This window comes from Rana temporaria, chromosome 4 (genome assembly GCF_905171775.1).
Source record: "Rana temporaria chromosome 4, aRanTem1.1, whole genome shotgun sequence".
NCBI classification, from domain to species: Eukaryota; Metazoa; Chordata; class Amphibia; order Anura; family Ranidae; genus Rana; species Rana temporaria.
Window position 1 is genome coordinate 113,703,377 of NC_053492.1, and position 17,822 is coordinate 113,721,198.

Genomic DNA, 17,822 nt, shown 5'->3' on the forward strand with positions numbered 1-17,822 from the left:
CCTCTCTTTATAATGTCCTGTAAAGCTTCTGGACTTCTGTGCCCAAGCCCCCTCGGGTCATAAGTGAATACATTTTGCTGTGTAAGTACACCAATTTTGACAAGACAGCTAGTGACTATATTGGCTTGCTGGTCTGTGGTGATGAGCCTGTATAGATGATCATCCAGTTTTCCCTTTGCAAGGAATTGCTTATGATTGTGAATTGTGCATTCATCACCCTGGAAGTTAACTGTGAGACCGTTGTTTGCAAGACTTTTCACTGATAGAAGGTTGCCTTCTAGTTCTGGAACATACAGCACTTTCTGTTACTGGACCCTTGCCTTGAAAGTCCTGGCCTTTCACTTTCAGCAGTGATGCTTTTCCTGTTTGCCAATAAAATGTTGTCTGTTGCACTTTAATCAATGCTTGTGAAGAAGGTCTTATCGCTAGTCATATATAGGCATCACCGTCCCATCATGCTCCGGCAGGTACCCACGTGGTGGGTGCCTACCCACGTGCACCCACCACGTGGGTACCTACCGGAGCATGATGGGACGGTGATGCCTATATAAATGGGATGCAAGGCGCGCTTCCATCATTGCAGCGACAAGAGGCGACGAGGCAACATCGGAAGAGGGGAGAAGAACAGAAGAGAAGACCCTGACGTCACAGAAGACCGCGCCGGCTGCCTGTTACTAATTGAGCTAACACACAAACATAGCAGGCAGCCAGCGCTGAAGAAGAAGGCACCGGACATCTGCAGAAGAACCGGGGTTCGCCGAGTCAACAGCGGAAGAGGGGAGAAGATGGAAGAAGCCCCCCGGAGTCCGGAGAAGCCCCCCCCCGGAGAGCGGAAGAAGAAACCCCCCCCGGAGAGCGGAGAAGACCCCCGGAGAGTGGAAGAAGACCCCCGGAGAGTGGAAGAAGAAGCCCCCCCTGGTAATTGAGCTAATAACGAAGACAGGGGGGGCATCCGGAGCAGAATAATAAATTATTTTAAAAACCCTTGTGTTGTGTGTTTAATAACTTTTACTTTTTGCCTACAGGTGAATGGATAGGGGTACGATGTACCCCATATCCATTCACTTAGGGTGGGGGGCCGGTATCTGGGGGCCCCCTTATTAAAGGGGACTCCCAGATTCCGATAAGCCCCCCGCCCGCAGACCCCGACAACCAACGGCAAGGGTTGTCGGGAAGAGGTCCTGTCCTCATCAACATGGGGACAGGGTGCTCTGGGGTGGGGGGGCCCGCAGTGCGCCCCCCTGCCCCAGAGCACCCAACCCCCCCATGTTGAGGGCATGCGGCCTGGCACGGCTCAGGAGGGGGGGGGACGCTCGCTCGTCCCCACTCCCATTCCTGACCGGCCGGGTAGCGTGCTTTGGATACGGGTCTGGTATGGATTGTAGGGGGACCCCCTACGTCGATTTGTCGGCGGAGGGGGGGTCTCCTTACAACCCATAACAGACCTAAGGGCCTGGTATGCTCCTGGGGGGGGGAACCCATGCCGGTTTTTTCTTTGAAAATTGGCATGGAGTTCTCCCTCTCAGGAATGCATGCTGAGCGACGCTGTCATTTTTTTTTTAAATTATTTGTTTTCCCGGCGCGTCTTTTTTTTCACCCGTCGCAACTTTAGTGTCCCGTCGCAATCCACAAAGCCGCCCGGCGTCAATTACGTTCGCGCGATGCACGTCGGGAAAATGACGTCACACGCATGCGCAGTACGGCCGGCGCGGGAGCGCGCCTCATTTAAATTGTAAACGCCCCCCGGAGAGGAGGACCGCCTTACGACGGCGGCACTTAACTTACACGGCTTGAAATTTTTACGTAAGTGCTTTGTGGATCAGGCACTTAGGTAGAAACTTTAAGTCAGTGTAACTTAACTGCTGAAAGTTAAGTTACGCCGCCTGGCTGAGGATTTGGCCCTAAGATCACTAGAAACTATTTGATAGCAACAACAATGAAATGTACTTGAATATGTATACTGTGTTTCCATACTCTTAAGCCTGAGGCCCCGTACACACGACCGAGTTTCTCGGCAGAATTCAGCCAGAAACTCGGTCGGAGCTGAATTCTGCCGAGAAACCCGGCCGTGTGTACACTTTCGGCCGAGCAAGCCGACGAGGACCTCGGCGAGGAAATAGAGAACATGTTCTCTATTTCCTCGTTGTTCAATGGAAAATTTCGGCTCGCCTAGATCCTCGGCGGCTTCACAAGGAACTCGACGTTCAAAACGTTGTGTTTTGCCCGCCGAGTTCCTCGGTCGTGTGTACGGGGCCTCATACACACGATCAGTCCATCCGATGAGAACGGTCTGATGGACCGTTGTCATAGGTTAACCGATGAAGCTGACTGATGGTCCGTCGTGCCTACACACCATAGGTTAAAAAAACGATCGTGTCAGAACGCGGTGACGTAAAACACAACGACGTGCTGAAAAAAGTTCAATGCTTCCAAGCATGCGTTGACTTGATTCTGAGCATGTGTTGTGCCTACTAACGATCGTTTTTTTCCCATCGGTTAGGAATCCATAGGTTAAATTTAAAGCAAGTTGGCTTTTTTTTAACCTATGGGGCCCACACACGATCGGTTTAGACAGATGAAAACGGTCTATCAGACCGTTGTCCTCTGGTTAACCTATCGTGTGTACGAGGCCTTAGCCATGCAGAACGCTACATGCATATGCTCTGCTGTTTTTATGCACCTATGAATGTATTGTATGTCAGAAATATCTTTGTAATAAAAAAATATACGTTTTTTTAATTACTAATTGTAATCTCTATTGCCTAGGCACCGTCATAATCCCAATTCCCTATTCCTTTTCTTGCTACATGCATATGTGTTCAAATCCCCACGAAAATTCATATTAGTGTCGATTGGCCCTCCAAGTCAGGATTTAGTTTTACTACTTACGGCTTGAATAATTGTTTCAAGGTCAGGCAACCTGCTGCATTCATCCTTTATCAGACCTGAAAGTAACGGATTTTCTGATAGATCCTTTGTAATTGGAGTGCCAAATGAAACTCTTGTCTAGAGTCGAAAAAGGTTAAAACCTGAGTTAGGTTTTATATTGCCGTATGTGTCCTGCCTTGGGAGATTTCCTTCAGGCACAAAAGCAATAGGAAATTCAAACTTTGACGATTATTACCCCAAACACTTTACCATAGTAAAGGATTTCTCTTTATGTCTTGTTTTGGTGACAGCTGTCAATCTGTGGACTTTTGCTCACTTTGTTACTTACTCACTTAACCTGCCAGGGATTCTAACACCCCCACCCTCTCTGATGTTCTGATGAAATGGGGGAACGCCGATGTGAAAGGGGCTTATTTTGATATAATGATGTGAAGGGGGAAACTCATGTGCAAAGGGGACTTCAGCATGTGGCACCAAAGAGGGAATGACATCATGATTCAGTGCAAATGTCAGTGTCCTTCAGCCCAATAAATACAGTTTAATACTGGGGTGCCTCAGGAATTTGCATACTTTTAGAGAGTGCTGTGACTAAACATTTTGAGAGACATTGGCCTAATACATGTGCTTTTTGCAAAAGTAGAGATGCAGGGAAATATAGTTCCCTGTCCACTCCTTCACCACCTCTACACTACCCAGATGTTGGACTGGATGGACTTGTGCTTTTTTCAACCAGACTAACTACAACTCGACTTGCGACTTGTGAAAAAGAAGTGCTCCAAGTGAACAGGGCATATGGGTTCCCTTCTTCTCTGTCATAGACTGTCGGTGACTTATTTATAGCTAATGCCAGTGGGGAGAGACAGAAAAACAGGGCGAACTAGCTTGAGGAGATAAAATGAAGGTGTGTTGACAGCATGCCCCCCTGACTTTCTTTTACTGCACCCCTAGATCAGACATGCTGTATGTGCAGTTGCATCTACCACCCAGACTATACAATACCTAAAACAATTTTGAATGGTCAGTTTCACATTGATCACTTACTAGCATGTAAGCTCTACATTTGCAAGTTCATGGGTATCGTCAAAATCTTTTTAGGGTGACACAATATATTGATAATGCAAATATTAGTGCATGTCAAATCCTGTTCAGACTTGTTTTTCAAGAGAAAAAACATCTGCTGAGTAAATTTATTGATCACTTGCTTGATCTATTTTTTCCTCTAGTTTGTCGGGGACCCATGTGAAGAGAATCCTTGTATCCATGGAAACTGCAGTGTCCACGGGGATGGTTACTTGTGTATCTGCAAAGATGGGTTTACAGGGGTGAATTGTGACTCTCTGCTTCTGGACACCACGGAAACCACTATCACCGAAATGCCTGAATTTCAGCAGACCACTTTAGAGCCCACAATAGAAGCTCCTCAATCTCCAGCTGTAATGGTACTTCCAACATGGAGACCACGTGTGGGACAAAAGTTGACAACTCTTCAGTGGGATGAAGTACAGGTGAGCGATGGCCATCATAATGCTAGTGTAATTGATTTGACAGTAATCTATGAACAATGCTTTTCATCATTTTAATCACTGCATAGTATATTGGGAATGTGTTCCTTTTAAGTGATAACATTTTTTTCTATCATTTACAATGTATGTGATTTTATGTATATATTAAATGGGAAATTTCATCTTATACCATGGTGCACAATAGTGTCAGAATATCAGTAGTTTCAGCCAAGCTGAAAAAAGATAAAAGCAAACATTCATTGTCCAGGTCAACTTTTTATTACAGCCTACAGCCTGAATTCAACATGACTAACTTTGCCTCTCAGTCGTCTTCCGACTTTGTCCCTGCAAAATTAGATATTAGGCTCAGTTCACAAACCTAACCCACCAAGATAAGAATACTTATTAAAAAAATATTTTTGTTTTCAGTTGGGTTCAATCTGATTTGAAATTTACAGTCATGTAGCTATGTAAAAGATTTCTTAACATGTCAAAAATAAGTAAAAAAATGTGCAACCAAAATAAATAAACAAACAAAGTGTCCTGTGATAAAGAATGAAAAAAGATAAGTAATGGCCTAAATAGCCTATGGTAAATCCCACAAATAAAGTGCAAGTGGTATTAGCAAAAAATAGTGTCCACTGCAGCTGATGTTGGTTAGGTATAATCGCAGGGAAAAAAGAAACCTTTATCCAACAATATCATCCAAGAGATTTTCAGCCGTTGATAAACATTCAGACAGAGGTACTGCTTACCAGATCCGATGGACCTCTATTACGGAGGTCTTATGGGCTCATCAAACCAGGGGTCACTCACTGGGATCCTCGTTGGCTAGGCATCAGTATAGTAGCGTATCCTTCTTCCTTCAAGCTTCACAGAGCTGTAATGGATCCTATTGCTGATTATCTCAACTTCCAGTGGATTGGCGTGGTGTGCGGGTATGTTTAGAGGAAGAGCAAAAAAAGCTTCATAGTGCAGTATGATTTGGGTAATCAAAAAAAAAATCCTTTATTGAACAAGCAGGTTTACTGACATCAAATAAAAGCTAATTCCGCAGAACAGTTTAAAAGCAGATAAAAACTTCCAGCAGCGGCTTCAGCCGATCAGCTGGGATGTGGTGACGTCAGGTATTATTGCTCAGCCCGATGCTGCGTTTCTCCTCACAAGGCATCAACAGGGATAGGAGGTCCATCGGATCTGGTAAGCAGTACCTCTGTTTGAATGTTTATCAACGGCTGAAAATCTCTTGGATGATATTGTTGGATAACGGTTTATTTTTTCCCTGCGATTATACCTAACCAACATCAGCTGCAGTGGACACTATTTTTTGCTAATACCACTTGCACTTTATTTGTGGGATTTACCATAGGCTATTTAAGCCATTACTTATCTTTTTTCATTCTTTATCACAGGACACTTTGTTTGTTGTTTATTTTGGTTGCGCATTTTTTTTACTTATTTTTGACATGTTTGTATAGCTGTGTATTCCAGCTTTTTTGTATTTTTGCAGCACCAGTCATTTTTTTCTGTTTGTAACACCATGTTCCCTCTCGTTAGGTTGGGAAACTTATATTAGCATATAATCATTGTGTGGTGGGTTATATATAGGTCTTGGGTGATATATGTATACCCCACTTGTATTAATTAGCACAGGTTTCACTGATTATTTAGGAGGGGGAAGCGCAGATTGTTCACGCTTTACAAAAATTTATTAACGTTATGTTAAAGCTTTGAGCCTATTATATTTTAACTTTTAGACAACTGGACAATCAATAAAAATAGCTTTTTATAGTGAAAGTTGAAAATCCCTTTATTAATATTTGTATACAAAAAGGAGTTTTGTTCATTGGACACCTCTCCTGGGGCTGCCACGGCTCTTCTGTCAGCCCTCTGCAGCAATTTCTATGCTAACTAAATGCATTCTTGCCATAGTTATTGTGGAACACAGTGTTTCCAAGAACAGTGAACCATTAATGCCCCCTGGTAGGTTTCATATGCAACAGTTTGTGCAGAAAAAATATATTTTAGAAATTAAATAATAAATGTAGTGCTATCTCTAAAGGACCCATGGTTGTTTGAGTCCTCTGTTCTCATTGACAATGACCCTTTAAGCAGCACCACACTCTCTGACATATCAAGGCTGAAAAAAATGATGTTTATTTGGGTGGCATGCCCAGCAAACCAATGAGCGGTGACAATGAACAATTGCAAATAGCAATTGCAATAATAATAATTTTCAAACTGGGTATTGTCAAACCTATTTTCACAGGGTAACCAAAATGTGGCTAAAGGGGGGGCAAAGTCTACACCTCACAGGCCCTGGCATATTGGGGAGCCCTACGTTTAGGTAATTTACCCTCAGGAGCTAAAAGTCACAGTCCCTCTCCAACCCCCCTCCTACTGGTCACAGTGGTATACCTGTTGGTGGCCAACCATGGGGCCCAAGACAGCATTAGAGCACTCTTGAATATCATTTTTGGAAGGAGGAGTAATCCTCAAAGTAAACCCCTGGGGGTCCCAAATTGGGCAGTGTTGTCCCTTATATTAGAGCATAGTAAAGATGGTGGCCAACGGTCTCTGACCACTGTGAAGGTCGGAGTCTCCTCCCTCCATCTGGCACACTGGACTTAATATTAGGCTGCCTCCTGAGGTTTCTGAGGGCAATGGCAGCAGCTCCGAACATGGATGTAGTGTTCCCAGACAAAGCTACAGACGTTGAGTGCAGATGTCCTTTCGCACAGCTTGCTCTGTCCCTCTGTTCCAGGGTACAGTCCCCTGGGCATGCTCAGTACCTCTGGCTCAGTGGTCTCTGGCAGGTGCAACCATTCGGTCCCGATCTATTGACACACGGAGCACTGGCTCTCCATGGGTAAAACCAGCTGTGACTACAGCCAGTCACAGTTCCCCTATTCTCCTCTCCAGGTTGTGGGCAGCCTGCTCCCAGCACTGTTCATCCTCCAGTTTCTCTCCTCCCCAGGCATATCTGCTCCGGGTACTTGCGGCTGGGAAGAGAAAAAGAGCAGTCCTTGTGAGTGGTCCAGTCACAGCTAAGCAGAGGCCTAAACACAGGCACTGCTGGCTCTGCTGGGCTACACAAATTGGTTCTGCAGTGCTCTTCTGATAAAAAAAAATGCTTGAGCAGCTCGCAACCTTCCAGATACAACCTAAAATGTATGTCAAGGCATAATAAAAAAAATATATATATATAGTACATCTCTGCAATATCTGATCGTGTTATGTGTTCTTTCACTGTAAAGATCCTGCAACTGCAGAAAAATGTGTTGTGGGATGACAACACAACATTTGTGTGGACTGAGCCCAACCCCGTTTTCTATTGCTAAACTATTGAGCCAACCCCACTCTTTACAGCAAAAAGGCTAATAATTCTGTAATCCACTATAAGACCTAGAAGGACCATTTTAGATAACACAGGGAGTGCACACAGGACACAATACAACTCCGATTTTCTGATAAGATCAACAGTTTTTTCTTCTTTTTACATAGATAAAATTATTTTAATGGTAGAAAAAATGAATGGGAGGGAGCAAGTAGAGGCAGGGTTTTAAAAAAAAATACAGTTTCCTGGTAAACTAAGGCTGAAGGCTGGAAGAAGTACCTGGATGTCGTAAATCTCCGAAAGGGAGCAAGCCAGAGGTCAGTGTTAAGGTTTACATACACTTTGGGAGATTAGTGGGTTCTCATAAAACTATGCATCCCATGGCTCTCCAGTACACGCTCTGCTGTAATTTATGCATAATCCAGAATATACTACAGTAAAACCTTGATTTGAGAGTAAAGCCCTGTACACACGATCAGATATCTGATGGAATTTTTTTATCGGATATCCGATGAAGCTGACTTTCATCAGTCTTGCCTACACACCATCAGTCAAAAATCCGACCGTGCCAAAACGCAGTGCCGTAAAACACTACGACGTGCTGAGAAAAATGAAGTTTAATGCTTCCGAGCATGCGTCGACTTGATTCTGAGCATGCATAGATTTTTGACCGATAGACTTCCACACAGTAGATCATGTTTTTCTATTGTTTTTTTATCCATAGGAAAAATGTAAAACATGTTCTATTTTTTTCACCGATGGAAAACAAACCGATGGGGCCCACACACGATCGGTTTGTCCGATGAAAACAGTCCATCGGTCTGTTTTCATCGAACAAACCGATCGTGTGTACAGGGCTTTACTTGGTTTGAGAGCGTTTTGCAAGACAAGCAAAATGTTTTAATACATTTTGCCTTGATATACAAGCGATGACTTGATATAAGAGTAGCATCATGTCACAACTGAGTATAAAAAAGAAGAGAGGAGCCTCTAAGTGTAGCAATATGGTTACATATAATGAAGGTACAACATTTGCTACACTTAGAGGTGCCTCTCTTCTCTTTTATACCCTGTAACAAAAATGCTTAGATATACAAGTGCTTTGGATTACAAGCAGGTTTCTGGATCGAATTATGCTCGCAAACCAAGGTTATACTGTATTTAGAAAACTGTTGCTAGTCATGAACAAAACTGCAAAGTTATATTATTAGGTACTATGACTGCATTAACAAATCTTTGTACAGTCGCCTCCTCTGCTGCACAAAATATTTATATTCAAGTTTCACAGTTCAAGTATTTCATTTAAATAAACTTAAATTGAAACTGAAGGCATGTAACAAAAGACAGAGCAGACAGCATGGTCCCTGTGTGCTGGGATGAATGACTCCTGCACCAGCCCGTAGACTAAAGTCTAAAGACCAGCACCTGGGGAGAAGATACTGGTGCCAGCGAGGGACCTGGACCATTAGAGAGGGGATACGTTTAGTGCAGCATTATGATTGTTCTCAAAAGGGCCGGTTGCATTTGTAATATTAGATGTTCAGCGCATCCCCTCCCCTTACATTAGCTGTCAAGAGCCGCCTCACCATCAGAAGTTAAGTCCCCCACTCTCCCTTACATCACAGTGCACCCCCTTTCCTTATGCTGCTGCTGGGAAGAAGCTGGGTGCATTGCTTGAAAGCAGAAAGTAGGCTTGTGGAGGGCCGGATTCGGCCCGCGGGCCTTGTGTTTGACACCTGTGGTTTAGTGCCTTTAGTTCTGCTTTAATAAGGTTCTCTTGTCCACCAGTAAGTTTGGAGAACATTAATGCAGATACCAGGGTAGAAAACTGTACAGAGCTGAGTAATTATAACAGAGACAGCAAATGTTAAAGGTACAGAGAAATGGACTTTGTAGGCACCAATTATAAAAATACAAATAAGTTTATTGACACAAAACCCAAAAGGGTTATTGGACAAAAAAATAATAGAATAAATGTTAAAAAAGAAAGAGATAAACCACAGTAACAACTGAGGTGACCGCAGATTAATCCAATAATGATCCAAGACAAGTCATCAAATCTCAGAAGGGATGTGCATGACTATAGTAAATAGTGAGGCTCCGTACACACGACCGAGTTTCTCGGCAGAATTCAGCCAGAAACTCGATCAGGGCTGAATTCTGCCGAGAAACCCGGCCGTGTGTACACTTTTGGCCGAGGAAGCCGACGAGTTTCTCGTCGAGCCAAATAGAGAACATGTTCTCTATTTCCTCGTTGTTCAATGAGGAAAGTTGGCTCGCCGAGATCCTCGGCGGCTTCACACAGAACTCGACGAGCAAAACGATGAGTTTTGCCCGTCGAGTTCCTCGGACGTGTGTACGGGGCCTCAGGCGAATGTTAGCTCGACATGTTTCGCGGGGACCGCTTCTTCGGGAGCTAGTAGTGTTTCATATAAAGTAATAGAATATACTTGGAGGTAGATAATTTTAAAAGAATGGTTGAAATTGGTAATGCATTACGGCTTCCAAAAATGCCTCAATGGTGTTCAAAGAGGAGCACTTCTATCTAATGGCCACAGAATAGTGAAAAATGGCACGGCAGGCTGGATATATCAAGATGGTTTTTAACCCATCTGAGGTAAGAAAAATATAACGTGAAACTTAAAGGGGTTGTAAAGGACTTTTTTTCTCCCTAAATAGCTTCCTTTACTTTACTTTACTCAAGAGGCTTTCTCTACACCAGGGAGAAAGCCTTGCATTACGGTGTGTAGTTACAGACAGAAGAACAGGAAATGAGGATTTCTCAGACTAAATAAGGACATTTGAAAGCAAAATGGAAGGATGAGATAAGTGAAGGAGGACTGCACTAAGGTAAAGGAAGCTATTTAGGGAAAACATTTTTTTCCTTTACAACCCCTTTAAGAGGAACACCTGGAATAAGGTATAGCCAAGCGGGTTACCGAAAGAGTTACTAGGTAACTACTTTACCCACGGACTTCCATACCGGAGTGTTTTTACTACGGTCCTCTTGGTGATATCACATCAATTACACAACTTTTTCGGTAACCCGTTTGGCTATACCTTATTCCAGGTGTACCTCTTAAGTTTCACGTTATATTTTTCTTACCTAAGATGGGTTGAAAACCATCTTGATATATCCAGCCTGCCGTGCCATTTTTCACCATTCTGTGGCCGTTAGATAGAAGTGCTCCACTTTGAACACCATTGAGGCATTTTTGGAAGCCATAACGCATTACCAATTTCAATTTTTTTTTTTAATTATCTACCTTCAAGTATATTCTATTACTTTATATGAAACACTACTAGCTCCCGAAGAAGCGGTCCCCGCAAAACATGTCAAGCTAACATTTGCCTTACTATTTACTGTAGTCATGCACATCCTTCCTGAGATTTGATGACTTGTCTTGGATCATTATTGGATTTATCTGCTGTCACCGCAGTTGTTCCTGTGGTTTATCTCTTTCTTTTTTACATTTATTCTATTGTATTGTTTTTCTTTTTTTGTCCAATAACCCTTTTGGGTTTTGTGTCAATAAACGTATTTGTATTTTTATAATTGGTGCCTACAAAGTCCATTTCTCTGTACCTTTAACATTTGCGGTCTCAATTTAATTAGGACGTGGCACTGCGTTACTATAGATACCCACAGTCCATCCTGTGTTTGGTGATCTAGCTCTATATTTTTCTCTGAGTAATTATAATACATTTATGGTGCCTAGGAAGTCACCTTTCTGCTGCTTTTTTCATACTAATAACAGTATTTGAAATCCTTTCTGCTAGATTTTTTTTTTAGTAGCGCAACATAAGAAAAATTAGGTGGAAGCACTGGGAGGGAGCTAAGGGATGCAGGCTTTCAAAAAGATTATTCCTTAGTAAACTAAGGCTGAAGGCAGGAATGAAAAGTCAAGTGATATAAATCTCTCAACATTCTTCCAAAAATGAATTGAATTGAAATGTGTAGGCTGCTTGTGACCAGTGCTGTAATATTTTTTTTCTTTTGCACAACCTGTTCTGTTCATGGCTATGTTGAAGGGCCAGCCATTTGGATTTCTATTGTTTACTTGACAATCCACTTATATTTTCCAGTGTGGTTGCTTCCAAGCACTAGCATTATGAGGCTTAAAGTTATGACTAAGCACCAGTAAGGGGTGCGAAACACGTTAGCTATATCTGACTCAAGGCTTAAAGTGTTTTTCCACTTTTGCAGCCAAAATAGGATTATACCTACTTTGTATTTGTTACATGTTCCCATTAACAAAGCATAACTTTAAAAAATGCTTCTTACCTTCTTAAGTGCTTTTTACTCGCTTAACCACTTCCCGTCTGCCCCATAGCAGTTTTACGGTTACAGGGTGACTCTCCTGTGCAGAATCACGTATACTGTATATACGTGATTCTGCACTTCCACCTGGGGGCTATTTACAGCAGAAGCCGGTCTGCGTGTGACGAGCACTCAATGTCCTCCAGCACCCACCTGTTACTGGCAATACACAAAGAACTGAGATATGCCTATGTAAACAGGGCATATCTCAGTTCTGACGGGGGGAAGGAATGGATTCTGTGTTACTGCAAAGCAGGGACTAGAATATATTACTTCCCCTAGTGAAAGCATCACACTGTATGCACAAAAACACTGGCTAGGCACACAGTTATCCCTTTGATTGCCCTAGATGTTTAGCTCCTTCCCACCCAGTGACAGTGCATATGTTTTAGCACTGATCATTATATTAGTGTCACTGGTACCCGCAAAGTGTCATAAGTATCTGATTGTCACTGTAATATCGCAGTCCCACTATAAGACACTGATTGCAGCCATTACTGGTATAAAAACATATATCCCATATTTTGTGGATGCTATATCGTTCGTGTAAACCAATCAATATACGTTTATTGGGATTTCTTTTACCAAAAACATGTAGCAGAATACATATTGGCCTACATTGATGACAATTTTTTCATTGGATATGTTTTATAGCAGAAAGTATTTATTTTTTATTTTTTTCAAAATTGTGGACCTTTTTTTGTTTATAGCGTAAAAAATTGTGCAATGGTGATCAAATACCACCAAAAAAAAAAAGATATACATTTTATTAGTTTATTAGCAAAAAATTGATCTGGTCATGAAGGTGGGTAAATCTTTTGGAGGTCAAGTGATTAAAAATAATATCAAGCTCGTTTTGCTTTGTAATGTTTAAAAGAGGGCAATGAAGAATATTATCACACGATCGCTTTGAAAGCGGTATTTTTCGTATGATATTCTGATCGTGTGTACTAGGCTTTACAGTTAGCCATGAGGACTTCTCCTTAGAAACATCTAAACAGTAAGAAATATTTTATATACATGTTTTAGGTATGCTGCATATGAACACATAACAAACATTTAGTTGAATTTTCTCAAATTTGACTGCAAAAGTGGACGTACACTTACAGTACAAGTTGAAGCCTGAGATAATCAAATATTTTCTAAATACAAGAGGCATGTGTATTCTCACTTGACTCTCGGTGTGCATTGTGTATTTTTTTCAGATCTCTGCGGTAATCTGGTTTACTTTACCTCTGTGTCAGAGGTTCCTGTAATACAGACCGGTCACTGCTGCTCTCCCTCCTTGTGCTGTGTGCCTGGTCTAGTCTCCGCCCCTTCTTATAGTTTTCTACAGGCAGCCTGTAGTGAGTGAAGCCTGCTGGGTGCCTTCCACAACTCCTGTCTCTGCACAGTGACAATGTCACTGCTACTTTATATGGTAATCAGGGCTGTCTTTAACACAGGGCAAAAGGGACAGCTGCCCCAGGATCAGTCACTGTTGTGGGGCCCAAAGCAGCTGCCCCTTTAGCCCACAAATAGGTGGATTTGGGAGGGCCCAAGAAAATGTTTGCCCAGGGTCCAATTGATATTAGCGATAGCCCTGATGGTAATACATCGGTCTTGCAAAGGCATTTGGGACACACAAAGTACAGTTATATCTGTTGTAGCTATTAAAGAATATATTAAAAAAAATCCTGCCTCAAGTTCAACTTTATGAGATAGTGATAGTCAGTCGCCTTCCTTGCTTTTACAAAAACCTGTCCCCTCTTACAACAGGATCATCATATGGTACACATAGTAGCTCAGTGGATTGATTCATGTGTTTGCGTTTGTTGAATAAAAGATTTACGCTATGGGAAGGTAATTTGGCTTCCTTTGTTTGAGCTGTTCCTTGCTGAAAGGTTTGTTGCCCGTAGGAGGATCAGCGCTACATTGCCTAATAAGGCACAAAATCCTTTCAGTAAAATAATATATATAACTAAGGTGAGGGCTTTCTCCAGCTGTTGGGACAATTTGGTTCAAGGAAGAATGTTTTTATGATGGGGGGATCTCAAAGATTTCTGAGGACTTTTTTACTGATCTGCAATTACAGGGAAGAAAAGCCATGGAATGAATACTCTTGTTCACTTTATGATTTTTTTCATTCATTGTTTTGAACTATTGCGCGGTTTGAACAATCGTTTGGTAATTGCTTATGTTTTATGTCATTATAAGAATTTTTGTTTTATATTTTATTTCACACTGATTCCCTGTAACAGCGTCAGCTTATTTAACCACTTAAGGACCCCTTCACGCCGCTATATGTGTCATTGATCGTCTGTTCCCTGATATAGGGAAAAGACGATCAATGACGTCACACCTACACCTCCAGCCCCGCCCCCTACAGTTAGAAACACATATGAGGTCACACTTAACACCTACAGTGCCCCCTAGTGGTTAACTCCTAAACTGCAATTGTCATTTTCACAGTAAACAGTGCATTTTTATAGCACTTTTTGCTGTGAAAATGACAATGGTCCCAAAAATGTGTCCAAATTGTCCGATGTGTCCGCCATGATGTCGCAGTCATGAAAAAAAATGCTGATCGCCTCCATTAGTAGTAAAAAAAAAATTATTAATAAAAATCCAATGAAACTATCCCCTATTTTGTAAACGCTATAAATTTTGGGCAAACCAATCGATAAACGCTTATTGCGATTTTTTTTACCAAAAATATGTAGAATACGTATCGGCCTAAACTGAGGGAAAAAAAACATTTTTTTATATATTTTTGGGGGATATTTATTATAGCAAAAAGTAAAAAATATTGCATTTTTTTCAAAATTGTCGCTCTATTTTTGTTTATAGCGCAAAAAATAAAAACCAAAAGAAAGCTCTATTTGTGGGAAAAAAAGGACGCCAATTTTGTTTGGGAGCCACGTCGCACTACCGCGCAATTGTTAGTTAAAGCGACGCTGTGCCGAATCGCAAAAAGGGGCGAGGTCCTTAACGTGCATATTGGTCCGGGTCTTAAGTGGTTAAATTATCTTCTTTTGTTATCACAGAAACATATTTTATATATATATATATATATATATATATATATATATATATATATATATACAGGGAGTGCAGAATTATTAGGCAAGTTGTATTTTTGAGGATTCATTTTATTATTGAACAACAACCATGTTCTCAATGAACCCAAACAACTCATTAATATCAAAGCTGAATATTTTTGGAAGTAGTTTTTAGTTTGTTTTTAGTTTTAGCTATTTTAGGGGGATATCTGTGTGTGCAGGTGACTATTACTGTGCATAATTATTAGGCAACTTAACAAAAAAAAATATATACCCATTTCAATTATTTATTTTTACCAGTGAAACCAATATAACATCTCAACATTCACAAATATACATTTCTGGCATTCAAAAACAAAACAAAAACAAATCAGTGACCAATATAGCCACCTTTCTTTACAAGGACACTCAAAAGCCTGCCATCCATGGATTCTGTCAGTGTTTTGATCTGTTCACCATCAACATTGCGTGCAGCAGCAACCACAGCCTCCCAGACACTGTTCAGAGAGGTGTACTGTTTTCCCTCCTTGTAAATCTCACATTTGATGATGGACCACAAGTTCTCAATGGGGTTCAGATCAGGTGAACAAGGATGCCATGTTATTAGTTTTTCTTCCATAATACCCTTTCTTGCCTGCCAAGCTGTGGAGTACTTGGACACGTGTGATGGAGCATTGTCCTGCATGAAAATCATGTTTTTCTTGAAGGATGCAGACTTCTTCCTGTACCACTGCTTGAAGAAGGTGTCTTCCAGAAACTGGCAGTAGGACTGGGAGTTGAGCTTGACTCCATCCTCAACCCGAAAAGGCCCCACAAGCTAATCTTTGATGATACCAGCCCAAACCAGTACTCCACCTCCACCTTGCTGGCGTCTGAGTCGGACTGGAGCTCTCTGCCCTTTACCAATCCAGCCACGGGCCCATCCATCTGGCCCATCAAGACTCACTCTCATTTCATCAGTCCATAAAACCTTAGAAAAATCAGTCTTGAGATATTTCTTGGCCCAGTCTTGACGTTTCAGCTTGTGTGTCTTGTTCAGTGGCGGTCGTCTTTCAGCCTTTCTTACCTTGGCCATGTCTCTGAGTATTGCACACCTTGTGCTTTTGGGCACTCCAGTGATGTTGCAGCTCTGAAATATGGCCAAACTGGTGGCAAGTGGCATCTTGGCAGCTGCACGCTTGACTTTTCTCAGTTCATGGGCAGTTATTTTGCGCCTTGGTTTTTCCACACGCTTCTTGCGACCCTGTTGACTATTTTGAATGAAACGCTTGATTGTTCGATGATCACGCTTCAGAAGCTTTGCAATTTTAAGAGTGCTGCATCCCTCTGCAAGATATCTCACTATTTTTGACTTTTCTGAGCCTGTCAAGTCCTTCTTTTGACCCATTTTGCCAAAGGAAAGGAAGTTGCCTAATAATTATGCACACCTGATATAGGGTGTTGATGTCATTAGACCACACCCCTTCTCATTACAGAGATGCACATCACCTAATATGCTTAATTGGTAGTAGGCTTTCGAGCCTATACAGCTTGGAGTAAGACAACATGCATAAAGAGGATGATGTGGTCAAAATACTAATTTGCCTAATAATTCTGCACTCCCTGTATATATATATATAAAATATATTTTTACAATTACCCTGTTATTTGAAAAAAAATCAATATGAATTGATTATAATACACCTCAAATTGAAATTTAATTAAAGAATAATTCGAGAACTAATTAACCTTGCAGACTTAATCTCCTAATTATGTGTGTAAGTGGTGCAGGGAAAATCACCAATGATTATGATTTATTGTAATCACTTCAAATTACACTGTTTAATGCTACCTAAAAGACTAACTATAGAAACAGTTTTCCTGTAGCAATACAGTGGGGATAGAAAGTGTAACGGAATGACCCGTGACACCCAGAGACTTTTGAAGGATGGGGGGTACTCTTGTGCCAGCGTCACTAATGACTCTTGGGTCTAGGGTCACCCTGTGCCCCTTTTGGGCATAGGGTGACTGATAAATGATAATTCATGTTTTGCAAGATATCTTGGAATATTACAAGTTGTTAAAGTCTGACTCCAAATGGAGTGTTTTCATTCAATGGGGGGACACATGCTTTTGAGGTGTTAATTGCGTCTGCTCCTAGACATTCCATTGTGTGATGCTAATACTGTTTGTGTCCATTGTACTAATTAAGTCTGAAAGGTCAGATGTCTCCTTTCAGGGGTAGGGAATTAGCATGTCAATTATGTTTAGTAAAGGAATGTGTTTTGTGTAACAGGTGAGGGGAACTTGTCGGAGACAGGACGTCTGGGGGATAAATAACTCACCTGAATGTCATTATCTAAAAGAATGTGATTGAAGCCCCATTGTGTGATGTGTGGGTGGAGTGTGTCTTTGTTCCTTTGATTACTGTAACATATTTGTACTGTATATAAGAAAGCTAAGGAACCATTAAAAGTGTTAATTCATACATTTTGAAACCAGTAACAGAGCTTGTCGGTCTCGTTGATGGCTGTCGGACTGTCAGATAAGCTGTCGTGGGGCGATGGAATGGAATGGAATATCGTAAATCGTAAACGGTGGTGACCGCTACAATTGGTGGCAGCAGTGGGGGTAAAAATGTGTATTAATGTGCATAACGAAGCAAAGGAAAGATGGAAAAATCTCCAAAAGGTATCAAATTACAGATTAGGCCGCGTACACACGATCAGTCCATCCGATAAGAACGGTCCGAA

The 17,822-nt window shown here is 41.6% G+C and overlaps 1 protein-coding gene across 1 annotated transcript in view; it reads left to right on the top strand.

Annotated features, from left to right (window-relative positions):
- The window catches only part of DNER (delta/notch like EGF repeat containing), a 253,110-nt gene that overhangs the window by 130,846 nt on the left and 104,442 nt on the right, over positions 1-17,822 (top strand). Inside the window, 1 exon segment of the mRNA XM_040348827.1 lies at positions 4,113-4,394. Within this exon segment, the coding sequence (XP_040204761.1) occupies positions 4,113-4,394 (282 nt within the window).